This window comes from Nicotiana attenuata, unplaced genomic scaffold (assembly GCF_001879085.1).
Source record: "Nicotiana attenuata strain UT unplaced genomic scaffold, NIATTr2, whole genome shotgun sequence".
NCBI lineage: Eukaryota > Viridiplantae > Streptophyta > Magnoliopsida > Solanales > Solanaceae > Nicotiana > Nicotiana attenuata.
The window spans coordinates 107,294-123,220 of NW_017671842.1; the positions used below are offsets into that span (position 1 = coordinate 107,294).

Genomic DNA, 15,927 nt, shown 5'->3' on the forward strand with positions numbered 1-15,927 from the left:
CTTCTGTTTTGCTTTACCGGTCTGAACTTTGGGTCCAAGCTCAATTGCTGAGTAGTAATCTCCGGTGGGATCCCTGTCATGTCAAGATGGGACCAAGCAAAACAATCTTTATTTTTAATAAGGAATTTAATGAGTTTTTCCCTGAGCTCGGGAGTTAACCCCGTGCCCAGGTATATCTTTCGATCGGGCAGATGCTCGATCAGTATGACTTGTTCCAGTTCTTCAACCGTTGACTTCGTGGCATCGGAATCATCAGGGATTACGAAGGTTCGAGGTATCATACAATCATCATCCTCGATAATTTCTTGTTGTTCCGATCCGGTTGAGGCCGGCGATTGTGGTTGCTATTTGACTTCCTGCTTTTCCTTTGATTTCGGTCCCTTTGTTGATGTTAGTGCCGATACTGGTATTACTTCATCAATTGCAAACATCTCTTTGGCTGCTGGTTGTTCGCCGTACACCGCTTTAATTCCTTCCGGCGTTGGGAATTTCAAGACTTGATAAAGCGTTGAACGTACTACCCTCATATTATGGATCCAAGGTCTTCCGAGCAGCGCATTGTACCTCATATCACCTTCGATTACGTGGAACTTCGTTTCCAGGATAGTTCCGTCCACGTTTACTGGCAATATGATTTCCCCTTTGGTGGTTTCACTCGCCATGTTGAAGCCGTTGAGAACTCGAGCTGCAGGCACGATTTGATCCTGGAGGCCGAGTTGCTCTACGACCCTCGATCGAATAATGTTTGCCGAGATACTTAGATCAACCAACACACGTTTAACTTGAATTTTATTCATATGGATAGTTATTACCAGTGCGTCGTTGTGAGGCTGTTCGATCCCTTCTGCATCTTCATCGTTGAAAGATAAGGTATCCTCTGGTAAGTAGTCCCGCGTACGAATCTCCCTTGTAATTTTCACTTTGGTGCGTTTGAATATCGGTCCTTGAGGAATATCGACCCCACCGGCGATCATATGGATCACGTGCTGCCGTTCTTCCTGTTTGTTTTTCCTTTTTGCACTCCTGTCTCTGAAATGATTTTTAGCTCGGTCACTCAGGAACTCTCGAAGGTGACCCTCATTGAATAAACGAGCCACATCCTCCCTTAATTGCCTGTAGTCTTCAGTTCTGTGACCATGGGTTCCATGGTATTTGCACATTTGATTAGGGTTCCTTTGAGCTGGATCGGTCCGTAGGGGTCTAGGCCACCTAGCATCCTTGATTCATCCAATGGGTGATACAATACCCAATGCATCGATGCTGAAGTTGTACTCTGATAACCGTGGCGCTTCCTTAGGCTCGACATGTTTATCGAAACCACTCTTACTCATATCCCTCGGGAGTTTTGGCCTCGATCATTCCTTCGATCATTTCGAACGGGGTTGCGTCCCAGTCCACTATTTCTACGATCTGCGCTGTATGGTTGGTACCGATCTCTGTTTGATCGGGGCTCTCTGTCGATGTCTCTTTGAATCCTTCCTTCGGATCTATTTGGGTAAACGGAACCGAAAGGGGCTCCGAACTGATCATCCTCGACTCTGATCTTTGACTAGTATCAATTATGCACATCGGCCCAGGTCACAACTGGATACTCAATCAAATTCTGTTTAAGTTGTCGTGATGCTATCGAACTCCGCTCGTTCAACCCTTGAGTGAAGGCCTAGACAGCCCAATAATCGGTGACCAAGGTAGGTCCATGCGTTCCATCTAGAACCAAGATAAGAATTCTCTTAGCATTTCGTTGTCCTTTTGTCTCACTTTGAAGAGGTCTGATTTCCTAGCCGCGACCTTTATTGCTCCGGCATGTGCCTTTACGAATGAATCAGCAAGCATGGCGAAGGAATCGATGGAATTGGGCGGCAAATTGTGGTATCATATCATTGCCCCCTTCGATAAAGTTTCTCAAAAATTTTTCAACAGAACTGATTCAATTTCGTCGTCTTCTAAGTCATTTCCTTTTATTGTACATGTATAAGAAGTTACATGCTCATTAGGATCAGTGGTTCCATTGTACTTGGGAATTTCTGGCATGCAGAATTTCTTCAGAATGGGCTTCGGAGCCGCACTTGGTGGGAAAGGCTTCTGTACGAACTTCATCGAATCCAAACCCTTCAGAATCGGGGGTGCCCCCAGTATTTGATCAACTCGTGAGTTGTAAGTTTCTACTTTTTTATCATTAGCCTCGATTTTCTTTTCTTCTGATTCAATCCGTTTAGTGAGCTCCTCGAGAATTTTCATGATGGCGGGGTCAGTTCCCAATCCATTATCGTTTAGTTTCTCCTGTACAGGCTCGACCCTATGAACATCCTCCTGTGATGTATCGAGTTCGATTATGCTTGGTGCTCAATTATGATTTTGGAGTTGCGCTATCGCAACCTGCTGAGTTTGTAACATGTCAAATATCATTCGAAGGCTAATCCCGCCTTCTTCACCACTCTGTGCGTTCTGATCGGCTGCCCGGGCGTCTCTGCGGACGTTATTTTCAGGGTCGACGCCTAAATCTCCACGAATGGCGACACGAGAACTGACATCGATTAGATCTACGGCCTGCGATCCATCGGGATTGATTGGAGGTACTCCGTTTCCCGGGGCGACTATGTGCTCGTTCTCGCCATGAAGACCAAGGCCGGTATATGTGTGAGTGGGCACTGCTTGAGAGTTCGACATGTTGATTCCTGAAATCAAAAACACTTACCAGAACAAGCGTAAAAGCAGTGTGTGTTATGAGGGTTAGTACTAAGAAATCACTATTATCCTTAGCCCCACGGTGGGCGCCAAACTGTTTACCCTAAAAATTGGATAACAATTAAACTTATAATGTGGTTTTATGGATATGTGATTTCACCTAATACCAATCGATAAACATAAAGATAAGTGATGCAAATTACAATAATATAGAGCAAACTAGCTTTGCAACGTAATTAAGCTCTCAAGCTCGTGTGCCCTCGGACAAATTAATGGCGGAATGGTAAAAGACACAATAGGCCGATGAACAAGAATGTAAGCTAAAAATATTATATTGCTTTGATATTCGTGAATGTAAGAGTGTCTACAAACTCCTCTTTATATAGTAGAGGAGTCCTAATTATGGTATAACTCTAATTACAGAAGTAAATCCCATGATTACCCTAAACAACCGCCATTGATCTGATCTTTTCCGGAATTCCCGTCGTGATCTTCGACCGGTTACGGATATATCGCCTTTCCGTTGTTGCGCTTCGCTCGAAGTCTGTCATATATGGTCTCGATCTCGACGAACACCTCGATTCTCGAGCTTGATATTTTATTTTCGTGTTCTGACCTGATCCATTACGAGACCGACCCTCGACGTGATTCTCTGATTTCGATTAAATGGCAAAATCGAGCAAGCCCTATTTTAACCGTATCAGTATCTTATTAAAAGGTTCACATGGCTTGTGTCTGGAGTTCCAAAATTCAGATCTCTCGCCATGATAGATAAATAAAATGTCACGTTACTGTTACCACAAACGTAAACAAATGATACATGAAAGCTGGCGTGTTTTTGCACCTGTCCGCTTTTAGCATTGGCCGTGAGTACAAAAATGTGTCAATTCTATAGAATAAACAAAGTTGAAATATTTTATGATTTTATGGTGCACTGAGAAGTAGCCAAATGAAATTTGTCATGAACCACCTGTTAAAGAATTATTAGTGTTTACAAAAGTCCATCAAACTCAGAACATAAAAATTTTATTTTGTATCTCATACAATTAGTTACAATTAACACTAAATGTATGAGGCATCTTTTTTGTCTCGCAGTTTTGTGGATCCAAATTTTTATGGACCCAAAAATATAAGATTAGGGTCCACAAATTTGTAAGAAAAAAAAGAGGCTCGTACAACTAATATCACTCGTACGATACGCACAATAAAATTTCTCTTCAATTCACCAAGCCTGTTTGGCACATTAAAAAGATACAGTTGCGTAATCAAGTCCAACTCGATCATTGATAAGAGGAATGACTCATCACACGTGACTCTGAATCAGCATAGCATCTCGGGGATCTTATATATACTCTGTATGCGTATAAAAAATATGTACTCACACCCAAATCACTCTCTTTCATCACCGATTTCAGTCTCCAAGAATTGAGGAGCAAGCGAACATTTCATCATCTATTGTAGGATGCAGAGATTCATCCCCAAAAGGGCACTGCTGCGAAAAAATCAATCCCAGTCCCTGTTCAGTTGTCGACCCAATTCCTCAGTTGCGCAATCTTGCACGTCTCTTAATCAACAAGAAGATGACACGTCACTTCCCAAAATGCCCCCATTTGATTATACTCCTCCGCCTTACACCGGTCCCTCCGCCGATGAAATCCTTCTCAAACGCCAAACTTATCTCAACCCAGCCATCTTCCATTTTTACAACAAGCCCGTAAGTGTACTGCTCCTTGTTCTACTCCCAAAATAAGTATTTCCACGCGCTTAATCAGAAAAGAATTTCAAGACGCATGATCAAATAAGTATATTTGTGTGTTAAGCATTTTTACTCTATCAGTGTCATTATTTACTTTATTTTTCGGGTTATTCAGATGATGTTTGTTATGAACTTGAATATCACTTCACAGAACTTGAACTAATCTACATGATTCTTTATAATTTTTCGAAATATAAATATTGGGATTTTGCGATTCATTAATTTTTGTGTTTTCAGTTGAATTTGGTGGATGGGAAGATGCAGTATTTGTATGACGAAAATGGGCGGAGATATCTAGATGCATTTGGAGGGATTGCTACAGTGTGTTGTGGGCATTGCCATCCTGAGGTGGTTGAATCAATTGTTAATCAAACAAAGCGTTTGCAGCACTCCACTGTTTTGTATTTGAATCATGCTGTAGCTGATTTTGCTGAGGCACTTGCATCCAAGTTGCCTGGAGATCTCAAGGTTCATTGACTTTATTTTTTAATTAGTATGCATGAATATCATTTATCTATAATCATGGTGTGTATATTTTTTCCTTTTGATTGGTTTGTAGGTTGTCTTCTTTACAAATTCGGGCACGGAGGCGAATGAGTTGGCTTTGATGATGGCACGGTTGTACACTGGTTGCCAAGATGTTATTTCCCTTAGGAATGGCTATCATGGCAATGCTGCTGGGACAATGGGTTCCACTGCCCAGTCTAGCTACAAGTTCAATGTTGTACAGGCATGTCTCCCAATGCAGCCACTTTATTATCTTTTTTCTAGTACACTTTGATGTTAAATTGATGAAAGCGTGCTTTTTAAAGTATAACTTGAAATTCTGTGTCTTGTGCTTTCTTTACGCATTGCTTGATCAGTAAAACCTTCATAAACGAAGCATTTAGGTACTTTTCCAGTAATTTCTTTAGTACTAATTATTGATGTTGTTCTATAAGTTTTTCATCAAATGTAGCTCTCTCTTGTAGTAATTTACTATCCAAGAGTAGATTTTTTCACAATACAACCCTTGTACTCAAAAATATTCCCTAGGAATATCTTAACAGCTTGTTTGGATGGTTGTTATGTATCATTTCATAATGTATCGTATAGTATTGTATTGTATTGTATTATATTGTTTTGACGTATATGATATTTGGATAGATTATATTGTTCGGTCGTTTCATGATGTATTGCACCAACAATATGAGGAATAAACTTGCAATATTATAAAATAAAGTAAGCTATGAGGTAGAATAATATATAAAAAGGTAGATAAAATAGGATTATTTAATAATAAGGAAGGGCAAGATGAGAGAAAAAAAATAAGGCAACGACGCGACCACACCAAATCGGTCGTTCCATAAAGTGGCACTTTTCGTCATTACGTAATGATGGATTTCACGATAGGATACAATAAAACTTAAGTAGCAATCAAAACAAATATCGTATTTAAAGTAACAATACGATACAATATAACATGTAACAACCATCCAAACAAGCTGTTACTGTAGTCCATGGCTGTATAGTTGTATCTCTTACTAATATATCTAAACAAATGTGTCCTGCTTTTGAAAATTTGGTATAGTGTTATTGGAATTCCTTTTCAGAGTCTTAAGAAAGACAAAGATGTAAAATTACTGTAACATAGATATATTGCTAAGCTAGATTTCTTTTAACTGTAATATCTCATTATCTTGTACAATGATGTTCTCAATCTATCTGTCAAATTTTGTTTTATCGTCATTCCAATCATTTGCAAGTTATCTTTCATGCATATTCCAACAGACTGGAGTTCACCATGCCCTGAACCCTGATCAATATAGAGGTGTGTTTGGTTCAGACGGACTAAAATATGCGAGGGATTTAGATGATTTGATCACCTATGGAACCAGTGGTCGTGTGGCTGGTTTTATTGCAGAAGCTATACAGGTAGCATAATCTGACTTAGATGTGCACTTCATGCGCTCACAGTTTCATGATTATATCATTCAAGATGCAGGCTTAATTGACCTATTCCATTTGATTTTAACTATGGCATGTGTTCTTGTCAGGGAGTGGGCGGGATTTTGGAGCTGGCCCCAGGATACTTGCCAGCGGCCTATGACAGAGTCAGAAAGGCAGGAGGCATTTGTATGGCTGATGAGGTCCAGTCGGGATTTGCTCGGACGGGGAGCCACTTTTGGGGATTTGAAGGTCACGGTGTCGTGCCTGATATTGTTACCATGGCAAAGGTGGATTCTCCATGCTCTTTTCTTTTTACCCTGTTTGTTGTTTCCGTTGAGATTTCACAGAATAGTTCTACATTCAGACTCCAGCTTTTAGATAATGATACTGAAATTAAATTGCATGTCTAATCTTCTTTTTACCATTATCTTTACTGTCATTTCTCTATTTTGGGTTGGGGGAGGGCCTAAAGCTGCTGCTCATTACCAGAAAGTTGCTTCTCTAGGGGTAGTTAGTTCACCATATGCCAGTTCCTCCAGTGTTTTTAATGCCATCTGCAGCTGTATAAGATTGTTCCATATGTTAGCTTAACCAAGCAAAGTCGTATTAATGAAACCTCAGAAAATTCTTCCTATGGATATGTGTGACTGCAACTATGTGGACATGCTCTTCATTTTTATTAAGCTTCTGAGATTAAATTTTAATCAGGGCATTGGAAATGGCATCCCACTTGGTGCTGTGGTCACCACACCCGAGATTGCAAAGGTCCTGACTAGTCGCAGTTATTTCAACACCTTCGGCGGTAATCCTGTGTGTACTGCTGGGGGGCTAGCTGTTCTCAGAGTAATTGAAAAAGAGAAGCTTCAGCAAAATGCATTCAATGTTGGATCATATCTTAAAAACCGGCTTACTTCTCTAATGGAGAAACATGAAAGTATGTTCCTACTTCCAACTTTGAGAATGAACAAAGATTCTATTGTATTCTGTTATGGTCATAAGCCCTCGAACTGCAAGCAAGGGCAAAACTTACTTATTTATTGACTCAGCTTCATCTCAAAAACTTGGTTCTTCATTCTGCAGTTATTGGTGATGTGAGGGGAAGAGGTCTGATGCTTGGCGTTGAGCTGGTTACTGATAGACAGTCAAAAACTCCAGCTAAGGTGGAAATATTGCGAGTAATGGAGCAGATGAAAGGTATCTTTTTTGTCTTTGTTTATGCCCTAGTCAATAAGTTCTTGTTTATCTGAGCCTGGATTTATTTTTAATCTAATATACGTATTTGGTGCTTCCAGAAATGGGAGTCCTCATTGGAAAAGGAGGATTTTATGGCAATGTTTTTAGGGTTACTCCTCCTCTCTGCTTCACCAAGGAAAATGCAGGTAAATTATTCTCTTTTTCTTTATGAGCTTCTCTTTTTCCCTTACTATTTTTTGTTTTTTAAATTTCGTTGTTTTACTTCTATAGATTTTCTCGTTGATGTGATGGATTACTCAATGTCAAAGATGTGAGTCCTTAGCAGTCAAGAAGCTGGTTATGCAATTACCGGTGTTTGATCGAAACCCATAGCTACAGTAATACGAAGTGGCGTTAGGTGTGTATATGTATCTGAAAGAAATAAATTAAAAGAGACATCACCTCGTTGTCTCTCTACCTCCTCTTGTCCTCTAGTTTCATTTCATAGTATCAAAGTTTGATGATGAGACATCACCTCGTTGTCTCTCCACCTCCTCCAGTCCTCTCATGGACTAGTTTCATATTGTAATATCAAGTTTCAGATTATAATGACAGTTTCATATTCTAATATAATGCAGCATCTCTTTGTGAAATGTGCATCATACTCCAAACCCCAAAAGTTATAGATAAAAATTAAATATTGCTTCTCCGTTTGAAAAAGATAAATGGGGGAAAACTTTTGTGTCATGAGAACACTATCGATATTACTAAAGATGCATAATCAAATGTTAGTTACAAATTAAGGTGACATTTTAGTTGCAGTACTACTTTATCTATTCTAGGATTCTGGTGAATGAGCTAGCTGGAAATCAAAATGAGATGAATGTAGCCTTTCTTACTCTGCAGTGAGGACAGAAGCGGATTTATGTTTGTCATTTAACTGTTCATCTTGGACAAAGGGCTCTGTAGTCTTTGTGGCTTTCAGCTTAATAAGTGATTGAATTCTTCATTCTCCTTTTAACTGTAGTATATTGAGTGAAATGTTGCGAAATCTGCCATAGGTTAGGGGTGACTGATCGATGTCTAGTACTCGTTCAATCCTTGTCATTCTGCTGAATATTAGAATTTAGATGATTCTTGAATTGTATCAGTAAACAAAATCTCTGCTGGACGAAGGTTCATGCTTGCATCTGGCTTCCCAATCTTCCTATAGGCATACCCCATGTGCGTGCTTTTTGCTGCTAAGCAGCCTGGGTGCGGCTACTGCACTTGGGCCTCCCTGCTTTGGTTAGGAGACAAGTATGCCTTAAAAAGAGGGGAGAAATTCAAAAATAGCCAGATTTACAAGTGGTCATTCAAAAATAGCCATAGTTTCAAAAGTAATCGAAATTTATAGTAGACTTCTAGAATAATATTCTGGAGTTCCAGTATTATATACCGGTCCAGCATAATATGCTGGAAGTTCACACATAGGTGCACCAATCTCCAGTATGTTATGCTGGAGCTTTTCGTGTTTCAGCAAAATAGTAGCTATTTTTCAATGAACAGTCCAAAAACTGGCTAACCCGTGCTATTTTTACTAAAAAGAGTGTTTAATAACTCATGGATCTATTAACGAATCTATCGAAAATATAAGATGTAATAAATAGTTCATCATTAATGTCACGACTCAATTAACGGGCCGCGACGGGTGCCCGAGTCGAACACCCTTAAGCATGCGACTAATATATGAACATGGATAACATCTGCTGAATTACGTGAATAATATGCGTGAGGAAAACTTGTCCAAAAGACATATATATATATGTGTGCGAAATACGTAGGGCGAGCACAAGGCTGCTATAGACAACTATATATCCAAATCTGGAAGCCAGCAAGGCCACATACTATCCAACTATACATATTGTCTACAGACCTCTAATAGAATATACAACTGTACAAGGACGGGACTGCGCCCCGTCATACCCATATATGAATACAAACATATCGTACCAAAATCCAAAGCAACTCCGGATCAAATGGAGCACGCCAACTCTTGCTGATCAAGGATCCTAAGAAGGAGGACCGTCAGCATGTCTACCTGCACTTGCGGGCATGAAACGCAAGCCCTGGAAAATAGGGCATCAGTACGAATAATGTACTGAGTATGTAAGGCATAAAAATAAGTACATAACAGACATAGGTGAAACATGGAATAAGGAGTTCCGCCTGTAAGTCTAAATCACTTTGTAAATCCTGAAACATTTATAATGTCATGCACGTGCTTATAAATGTCATGTCATGCATGGGTATAGGTGTACATAATATCATCAAGCCTCTGAGGGCATCCTATCATATCATCTCGGCCACTGTGGGCAAAATCATCAACATGTACCAGCTGATCAGGTGGTGGTGCGTATATAACGCCGTAACATTTTTTCATATATCATATACATATAAATACACGCGCACACACACACACACACACACACACACACACACACATATATATATATATATATATATATATATATNTCTATAATTTGTATTTCAAATCTTAAAAGAAATCTTGTTCTAGATCTGAGTCTTATATAAAAAAAATCAAAAAAAAACAATAGAAAAATCAGTAGAAAAACCAAAAATAGACTGTTTCATTGAAAATTTCAGTTTAATTTCAGCCTTCAGCTCAACATTTGGTTGCTGAAGTCTTTTCAGAAGTTTACTGGTTTAAATTCAAGTTGCTCTGGGTATTTGGATGCTGTTTTGGGGTTGATACATCAGTTCATTTGGTTTTAAAGTATTCTGGAATTACTGAGTCACTTCCGGACCAAAATTGGCTGTGTTGATTGCTTTGTTACTGTTGGTTTACCCTTGCTGATTCTCTGATTGTAGCTGACCTATCCTCTTTCTTCTGATTACGTTTCTACTTCCAGGTATTCTGCTTGGCCTTGTATGAACTACAACGGGTCTGTGTAATTTGGCTTGAGATCAAATGGATAAACATGTTCGAATTGGTTGCTGATTTCATTTGACATCTGTTTAATTCTCATATGTGATGTAGTTCTGTTTAAATGAATGCTATACCTGCAATTAAAGAGAACTTTGTTGCGATAGACAATTGATTAATGGTTGTATATACTTGGGGAACTAGAGACTGAGTATTAACAATATTTTAGAAGGGCTTGAATTAATTTGAAAACCTTTGGTTGCCCTATGTTATGGAATCACGCATCTAGGTTGTTGTCCATTCTAGTAAATGCTATGAAGTGGTCAGTAGTTAAACAAATAATATTAGTGTGAAGTGTTTTAACATTCGATTTGTTCTGCCATAATGGTTAGTTTCGTAATAGGCAATTAGTTAGTAACAGTAATTAGTTGTTGTGGATTAGTCGAATTCATGGTTATTTAGCAAAAGTTTTAGTACAGATAGTATTCATTTTCGTCCAGCACTCTTCTGTTAAAAGATTAAAATCAGAAACACCATGAGATTTGCAAGTGTGTGATGGCCATCAAGGCTGATTTCGAGTGGAATATTCAGGGACTCGATCCCTCGACCTCTCTCACGAGGTCCAGCCAGCTTTATTCGACCTGGGCTGGTTTTAGGCCCAACATTTGGTTTGTTGAGGAAATTCTGTCCAGTCTGCCAGTCTCATGTGGATTGGGCTGCTTAGGCCCAAGGCCAGGAAGACAATTGGCTCGGTATTGCCTAATTGGTGAGCTGTCTGTACTTTCACAATAATAATCAACTAGACTTCTTTCTTTATTTAGAGACCAATCAAAAATAGAAAAATCGTATTCATTTTTCAGTTTGGCCTTTTAATAAATGATGAGACGAGCCTCGCCACATGAAATACGAAAGGCGGGGCCCTCAATAAATGCTATAAAAAAAATACTTAGGATTCGGGTGAACCGTTTAGCGAATTTCACAGTTTTCCCCAAAGATAATAAACGCGTAGTTGCTTTAGGCGCGTATTTTAATAATATTACCTTCCTAAATACGGGTGCATATTTATGTGATCCAAATCTATATCTCAACGAAGTCGAAATGCGTCAAAGGCCACGGGTGCACTGGTGCGACGTGGTTCAAGATACATTTTCACGACGTTGCAATTCTTATTTAAAAATAAATGTATAATAAAAGCGGGCTATTAATAAAAGGCACATAAGTTAGAACATGTTTTAAAATCAGATAAAAGCAAATACAACAGTTGAGCGACCGTGCTAGAACCACGGAATCCGGGGATGCCTAATACCTTCTCCCGGGTTAACAGAATTCCTTACTCGGAGTTCTGGTTCGCAGACTGTTAACAGAGTCATAATTTCCTCGGATCAGGATTCAGCCGGTGACTTGGGAAACCATTAATCTCCCAAGTGGCGACTCTGAATATTAATAATAGATCCCGTTCCGACTGTCCTTTAATTGGAAAAACTCCTTTACACCCTTGCGGGTGTGATGTAAAAAGGAGGTGTGACAGGTGGGGGTAGAGGTGCTAGAGGTGGAGGTAGAGGTGCTAGAGGTGGAGCTCAGGCCGCTAGAGGTGGAGGCCAGCCAGCAGCAGGCCATACCAAAGATGTAGTCCAGGGTGGTGGGGCCCATCCCCGATTTTATGCTCTTCCAGCCAGGCCGAAGGCTAAGGCTTCCGATGCAGTCATCACAGGTATGGTTCTGGTTTGTAGTAGGGGTGCTTTATTGCTATTTGATCCAGGGTCTACCTACTCTTATGTGTCGTCTTATTTTGCGCCGTATCTGGTCATGCCCAATGATTCTCTGAGTGCTCCTATTTATGTGTCCACCCCGGTGGGTGAATCTATTGTGGTAGATCGTGTTCATCGTTCTTGCATGGTTGTGATTGAGGGTCTTGAGACCCGGGTAAACTTATTACTGCTGGACATGGTCGATTTTGATGTCATACTGGGGATGGACTGGTTGTCACCTTACCACGCCATCTTGGATTGTCATGCCAAGACTGTGACCTTAGCCTTATCGGGTTTACCTCGTTTAGAGTGGAGAGGGACTCCTGGTCATTCTACCCGTAGTGTTATCTCATATATGAAGGCTCGGCGAATGGTCGAGAAGGGGTGTTTGGCCTATTTGGCATACGTTCGTGATCCCATTATCGAGGATTGAGGATTTGTTCGACCAGCTTCAGGGTGCCCAAGTGTTTTCTAAGATCGACTTGAAATATGGCTACCATCAGTTAAAGATTAGGGCATCCGATGTCCCTAAGATAGCTTTTCGCACTCGGTACGGGCATTATAAGTTCTTGGTGATGCCATTCGGATTGACGAATGCCCCAGCAGCTTTCATGGATTTGATGAATCGAGTGTTTAGGCCTTACTTGGATTCGTTCGTGATAGTCTTCATTGACGATATTTTGATTTATTCCCGCAGTCAGGAGGAGCATGAGCAGCATTTGAGAGTGGTTCTTCAGACTCTGAGAGATAGTCAGCTGTATGCTAAATTTTCGAAGTGTGAGTTCTGGTTGAGTTCAGTTGCTTTCTTGGGTCATGTGGTTTCAGCAGAGGGTATTCAGGTAGATCCAAAGAAGATAGAGGCAGTCAAGAACTGGCCTCGACCCACGTCAGCCACAGAGATCCGGAGTTTCTTAGATTTGGCAGGCTATTATCGTCGGTTCGTGGAGGGGTTTTCATCTATTGCAGCCCCGATGACCAGGTTGACCCAGAAGGGTGCCCAGTTTAGATGGTCGGATGAGTGCGAGGCGAGCTTCTAGAAGCTCAAGACAGCCTTGACTATGGCACCAGTGTTGGCTTTGCCCACAGGTTCAGGCCCATATACAGTTTATTGTGATGCATCTCGTGTTGGGCTTGGTACGGTGTTGATGCAGAATGGCAAGGTCATTCCTTATGCTTCGCGCCAGTTGAAGATTCATGAAAAGAACTATCCAATCCATGATTGGAGTTAGCAGCCATTGTTCATGCGCTGAAGATTTGGAGGCATTATCTGTATGGCGTGGCATGTGAGGTGTTCACGGACCACAAGAGTTTGCAATACATGTTCAAGCAGAAGGATCTAAATTTGAGGCAGAGGAGGTGGTTGGAGCTGTTAAAAGACTATGATGTCACTATCTTATATCATCCGGGTCGTGAGAGAAAATTTCCAATTTGAATAATTTTTAGCTCAACACAAATAAAATTAAGGACAAAGATGCTCAATTTGCACTTCGTAATGCATTAATAGAGCATTTAATGAGAGCAAATACAAATCCTGGAAGTTCAATATTATGCAGAAATTAAATTAAATTTTATCATAATATATAATTTATTTACTATATGATTTCACTTTTATTTGAATTATCCATTAATATGTATAATGTATAAAATACGCTTACAATTTATATTATTTAAAAATTTATGATATAAAATAATTTTATGTTAAATAATTATATAAAAAGAAATATGAATTATATGGGATGAATATGTAAAAAAAAATTGAATGGTGAATTAAAAAAAATTAAATAAAAGTAATAATATAATATAGAATAGAAAAAAATACAAAAGAAATATTCTTTTTTGGATTAGAAAATAATGTAATGGGTTGGAGTAAATTTGCACCAGTTTGGTGTTTACATCATTTTGAGTAAAAAAATGGTGCAAGGTTGGAGATGACCTAAATAGTGAAGTAAAATTATAATCACTAAGCTATACGTAATTCCATTTTTTTTAAATAACTTATTTTAAAGAAAAAATCAGAAATAGCGTGATTTACAACGGGTAATTGAAAAATAGCCACAATTTCAAAAGTAATCGAAATTTAGTCACTTTTTCTTGTAAAGATAAAATCTGAATAAACAAAACCCTTAAAAATCCGGAAAAATTCCAGCATAATATGCTGGTGTTCGAATTTTTAATATATGAGATTTCATCATAATGTACTGGAATTTTATTATGTGCTGGAGCTCCAATATAATATGGTGAAAGTTTATATGCAAAAGCTTGATAATCCAGCATATTATGTTGAAATTTTTTGTGTTTTAGCTAAAATAGTAGCTATTTTCAATGACTTTATAAACGCTGGATATTTTTCGATTATTAAATTCCAATACGCTCCAACACCCCAATTACTTTAGCACCATTTTAAAATACATTTTTTAAATAATATTATATTTTCTAGACTTAGAAACTGGCTATATATATATATATATATATATATATATATATGTGTGTGTGTGTGTGTATGTGTATATATATATATATATATACGCGTATATAATGTCATCTGGTTATGGGTCAATGTACATGTATAAATGAATGAAATGCATAAAAATATGTTAATAAGATCAATATATTTTTCGGATAAACTTTATCAATCCTCGGGAGGGGGTACTTATTCTTGATCGTTACCTTATTCAACTGTCTATAATCTATACACATCCGTAAGGAACCATCTTTCTTCCTCACAAATAACACAGGTGCTCCCCATGGTGACGTACTAGGTCTGATAAAGCCTTTTTCGAGCAAGTTCTTTAGTTGTTCCTTCAACTCTTTCAGCTCTGCGGGGGCCATTCTATAGGGAGGAATAGATATTGGTTGAGCATCTGGTGGTAGGTCAATATAAAACTCAATTTCTCGCTCTGGTGGAAGACCCGGAAGCTCATCGGGAAACTCATTAACCACAGGGATGGACTGAATGGTTGGTGACTCTACTTTCACATCCTGAACCCGAACTAAGTGATAAATATAGCCCTTTCTAATCATCTTCCTTGCCTTGAGATAGGAAATAAATCTACCTCTCGGCAACGCCATATTGCATTTCCACTCCAAAACAGGCTCCCCTGAAAATTGAAATCGGACTATCTTTGATCTACAATCCACGTTGGCATGACAAGAAGCTAACCAATCCATACCCATTATAACATCAAATTCTACCATATCTAACTCGATTAGGTCCGCTACTGTAGATCGACTATGAACTACTAGTATACAATCTTTATATACTCGCCTAGCTATCACTGGGTCCCCAACAGGCGTGGACACCTCAAAGGGTTCAACCAACTTAGATTTTATTCCAAACTTACTAGCAACCAATGGAGTAACACATGATAAGGTGGAACCTAGGTCAATCAGTAGATATACATCATATGAGGAGACTGATAATATACCTGTAACAACATCAGGTGATGACTTCTGATCATGTCGTCTTGCTAATGCATAAATGTGGTTATGAGGACCGCTCGAGCTAGATGCTCCGCCTATGCCTCTACCACGACCCATTGGTGCTGGCCAACCTTGCCTAGAGGGACGTACTGATGATGACGAACCAGCTAGCATCCTGCTGACTGAGCTATGCTTACATTACCACTCGCCGGATAATCCCTCATAATGTGGCCCGGATAACCACAAGTATAACAAACACCTAACCCCATACGACACTTCCCAACATAGTG

At 39.3% G+C, this 15,927-nt stretch overlaps 1 protein-coding gene across 1 annotated transcript; it reads left to right on the forward strand.

The window, feature by feature from the left end:
* The first annotated feature begins 4,009 nt into the window (after nucleotides 1–4,009).
* Nucleotides 4,010–8,200, forward strand: LOC109210516 (alanine--glyoxylate aminotransferase 2 homolog 3, mitochondrial-like). The gene is made up of 9 exons (XM_019373937.1): nucleotides 4,010–4,399; nucleotides 4,679–4,909; nucleotides 5,001–5,171; nucleotides 6,212–6,355; nucleotides 6,478–6,657; nucleotides 7,079–7,304; nucleotides 7,451–7,564; nucleotides 7,663–7,749; nucleotides 7,835–8,200. The coding sequence occupies exons 1-9, from the start codon at nucleotides 4,148–4,150 to the stop codon at nucleotides 7,876–7,878; spliced, it is 1,449 nt and encodes a 482-aa protein (XP_019229482.1). The 5' UTR covers nucleotides 4,010–4,147; the 3' UTR covers nucleotides 7,879–8,200.
* Nucleotides 8,201–15,927: the final 7,727 nt, after the last annotated feature.